Source organism: Sinocyclocheilus anshuiensis, unplaced genomic scaffold (assembly GCF_001515605.1).
Source record: "Sinocyclocheilus anshuiensis isolate Anshui unplaced genomic scaffold, SAMN03320099.WGS_v1.1 scaffold609, whole genome shotgun sequence".
Lineage (NCBI taxonomy): Eukaryota > Metazoa > Chordata > Actinopteri > Cypriniformes > Cyprinidae > Sinocyclocheilus > Sinocyclocheilus anshuiensis.
This window is the reverse complement of record NW_015541011.1, coordinates 1248857-1253033: the sequence shown is the minus strand read 5'-3', so window position 1 is coordinate 1253033 and position 4177 is coordinate 1248857. Positions and strand designations below refer to the sequence as shown.

Below are 4177 nucleotides of genomic sequence, written 5' to 3'. Positions count from 1 at the left end.
TTTCATTTGATTTAAAATAAATGTTTAATGCCTTCATTTGATTTTCAGACAAATTAAAACAAGAATTTCTGGGGAAAAAAAGAAAGAAAGAAATAAGTAGTTTGTAGGGAGGGCCCTATTGTTCACAATGTTGAAATTGAGACTGTTGGACTTATTTTTTCACTGAAATAAATGTTTTTGTAATTACACAGAGTAAAGTTCAGGTACCGATACCGGTACCGTACCGGTTAAAATGTGAACGGTACCCAACCCTGGTGTCCGTACTTTTAATAACTCCTTGGTTGAACTGCAGGTTGTAGTAACTCAAGAGGAGAAGGTAAAGCAAGGACTATATACCGGAAGCAGACACGCACAAATGCAATAAGGCCATTCTGAATCAAATCTCTTTTTCCATAGAGTGGAAATCTCACTCCAGCAGGCACATGGCTTATAGTCATCTTCTCTCCATTTTGCCCTAGATGTTATAAATAACCAAATTGGGTCCATTTACATCTACACTATAATACATCCTCTTATTCTTATTTTGATGTGAATCAAAAACTGTATGAAAGAAAATCAAATAAAAAAATCCTTGTGAATATTAACATAAAAAACCTATTTCAGAGTAGATTCTGCATAACGCTCTGCTGATAAAAGATTTGAAATTCCATTCCATAAGTTCACCCAAAAATGAAGATTTACTGAAAATGTACTCACCCTCAGGCCATCCTAGTCGTGGATGAGTTTGTTTCTTCATGATTTGGAGAAATGTAGCATTACAGCACTTGCACACCAATGGATCCTCTGCAGTGAATGGGTGCCGTCAGAATCAGAGTTCAAACAGCTGATAAAAATCTTGTGAAGTGAAAAGCTGCATGTTTGTAAGAAACAACCCCATCATTAACACATTTTTACCGTTGCTTTTGGCCAAAATCCATAATGACGCTTCCTCCAGTGAAAAAGTCCATCCCATTTGTTTAGAACTTGTTAATGGTGCTTTATGTTACCTGTGGATTATTGTGATGTTTTTATCAACTGTTTGGTTTCTGACGGCACCCATTTACTGCAGAGGATCATTGGTGAGCAAGTGATGTAATGCTGAATTGAACTATTTAAACTTTTAGTTAAAAAAAGAACCACAGAGTAAAATCTGCGATTTTCTGAAAAATAATTTATTTGCAGAATAAAATAAAAGTTATTTTGCCATAAAAAATTATACGAAAAGTACACTGCTTAAATTGTACCCACAGTGACGCCTGTAAAACAAGAATGATGTGCTTTGAAGCTTTATAGGAAATCCAAATCATGTGAAATCAGAAATTCATCATGAACAGTTTTCATCCCTATCTATCTGTCTTTTGTATACAGCACTATTTCTAATCTTCTAAGAACCCACAGTGCCATGTCTTATTGCAGTGAAGTGAAATAAAATAGTTTAATCTCAATCCAAAGCTGAAAAGCACTTTACATATAACATTATAATTGTATACAATTTCATTCTTCATCAAACTCATAAATACCAAGGCCCAGCCTGATCATCAGAACGTTATTTGCTCTACAGCGAGATGAGAGCAACACTCATGAATGCCAATAGTCTTCTGCCATTTAATAAAATCGCCTTTTCCCAATACTTCTCCTCTGATGTCAGTCCCAATATTCCCAAAGTCAAGTCCCAAACGCCATTATTGTCATCTGAATAAAGAGGCATTCTTATATTTATTAATAAAACTAAATACACTCTCCCACTATTGCACAAATGTATAAAGATGCTAATAATGTACAGTATCAATAACTTTAACAAATTAAGACATTATAGGCCTTAATAAACAATATAAATTAAAAACAGCAGAAAGCAAATGCTGCAAAAAGCACTTAGAAAAAAAAACATCTCTCAAACACCCCTTTGAATGTTTTGAGAAATAATTGATATTGTTTTCATACACACACACACACACACACACACACACACATATATATATATACTGTATATATTGTATAAAATTGAAAAAAAACATCTCTCAAACACCCCTTTGAATGTTTTGAGAAATAATTGATATTGTTTTCATACACACACACACACACACACACACACACACATATATATATACTGTATATATTGTATAAAATTCCAGTATGTAGTATACAATAGAATTATATATTAGAATTAATAAACTGGATGTGATGTACTAAATGATCCCCATAATAATAACGGACTGGGATGGGAACATAACCAGCATCAACCAGCCAGATGATAGATGACGAGTTAAACTTGCTTATCTTAGTTGTATATATAGTTTTTTTACTCGAAAAATTGTAGAAACAGTCATTTTGTGTATGACTTCAGCTAATGCACAGCTGTGTGAAGTTAGCAAACCAGCTACACAGTCAGGCAGGCATTGAAGTAGACGCCTTCAGCTAACTACTACAACATTTTACTGGCACTGGAGAAACCCCTTTGAAAGTACTTCTAAAAACCAGATGGACCCAGTAGAAGAGTTTGAAGGAGATTACAATAAAGCACAACAGTCCCGCACATCCTGGAATAAGAGATAAACTCAAAAGATGATCCTTCAGTAGAACGATGCTTGAATTAGCATGAAACCACTATAAAACGGACTCCATGTTTTCACACCACTCATGATCCTCCAGGTTATAGATAAATTTAGTCCTGTTGACTTGGCTCTGACTGCTGTCCTTTCCGAGACTGTCCAGATTCACGGTGGACGAGAACATTTCCGTGGGCGTAACGTATCCTTCATGGTTTTTAATGTATTTCTTGTAGTTTCTGCGCAAGCATTGCCAGGTGCTTGTGTAGAGGAGGAATGCCACGACCTTGAGGACGATGGCCATGCTGACGTACAGGTGCCGGTAGCTCACGTTGTCGTACAGCAGACAGGCGCCTTTGTCCCCGCACTCGGTGCTCCAGAAAAGGCATGTGGAATCGATCCCCGTGCCAAATATCAAAGGAGGAGGAATGAACCCTGAAAGATCATTTATGTATAATTTGAGATTTGCATTTTGAAGACAAAACAGACATTTTGATCTGCTTTTACACATAAAACAAGTGTTTTGCAATATTGAGAGAATGCAGAAAGTCTTTTTTTCTGAATAATAATGCAAGTTGAGAACTTCTTAATCATGACAAACAGCTTTAATTTGACTGCTAGAAAACTATTGTTTTTTTTTTTAAACAGAAATGGCAAATGAACATGTCCTTGTTTTATGGCCTTTTGGATTTTGAGGAAATCAACTCTTTAGCATATGCTTCTTTCAGTGAGGCAAACAGACTACTCTCCACAATTTACTGTGAAAGCATGTAGTTTGAGTTGTAATGTGGTTATGCTGTGCTGCGATATCTCACCTAACAGTCGCAGTAACAGAAAAAGAACTCCAAGAGCGTAAGACTTCAGCTCGTGGCTCACAGTTCTAAAAGAGCAAGAGACAAGTCAACATATTGAGCACTAAAACATATCCATATTCATACACACATTACTCACACACACACACACACACACACACACACACACACACACACACACAGGGATGTTATGCAAATTCAAAGTAAATGTCCACTCAGATTTAAAAGGGAAAAAAATCTCGTATACATATTTATCAAATATATAATTTATTTTACTTATTTATTACACTACCAGTTTACCTTTTTAAGAAATTAATACTTTTATTTAGCAATGATGCATTAAATTGATTAAAAGTGAAAGTAAAGACATGATGATGTTACAAAAGTTTTCTATTTTAAATAAATGCTGTTCTTTTGAACTTTCAATTCATCAAAGAATACTGAAAACATATTATCAACAAAAATATTAATCAGCATACTGTTTTCAACATCGATAATTATAAGAAATGTTTCTTGAGCACCAAATCAATGATTTAAAGAGTAGGGGAATAACTTGCATTTTAAAATATTTTAAAACAGAAAACAGTTATTTTAAATGGGAATAATACTGCAAATTATTACAGTTTTTATTGCATTTTTGATCAAATGCAGCCTTGGTGAGCATACAGTATATTAATTCTAAGTCACAGATGATAGATAGATGTTAGATAGATAGAACGATAGACAGACAGACAGACAGAACGATAGATAGATAGATAGATAGAACGATAGACAGACAGAACGATAGATAGATAGATAGATAGAACGATAGACAGACAGAACGATAGATAGATAGATAGA

General features: G+C 34.6%; 1 protein-coding gene across 1 annotated transcript in view; it reads right to left on the bottom strand.

Moving 5' to 3' along the window:
* Positions 1 to 2027: 2027 nt before the first annotated feature.
* Positions 2028 to 4177, bottom strand: part of LOC107690372 (solute carrier organic anion transporter family member 3A1-like) — a 62546-nt gene continuing 60396 nt past the window's right edge. The window contains exons 10-11 of the mRNA XM_016488683.1: positions 3341 to 3405; positions 2028 to 2960 (exon numbers count right to left, since the gene is read on the bottom strand). Of these exons, the coding sequence (XP_016344169.1) occupies positions 2584 to 2960; positions 3341 to 3405 (442 nt within the window). The 3' untranslated portion in view covers positions 2028 to 2583. The remainder of the gene's footprint in view (positions 2961 to 3340; positions 3406 to 4177) is intronic.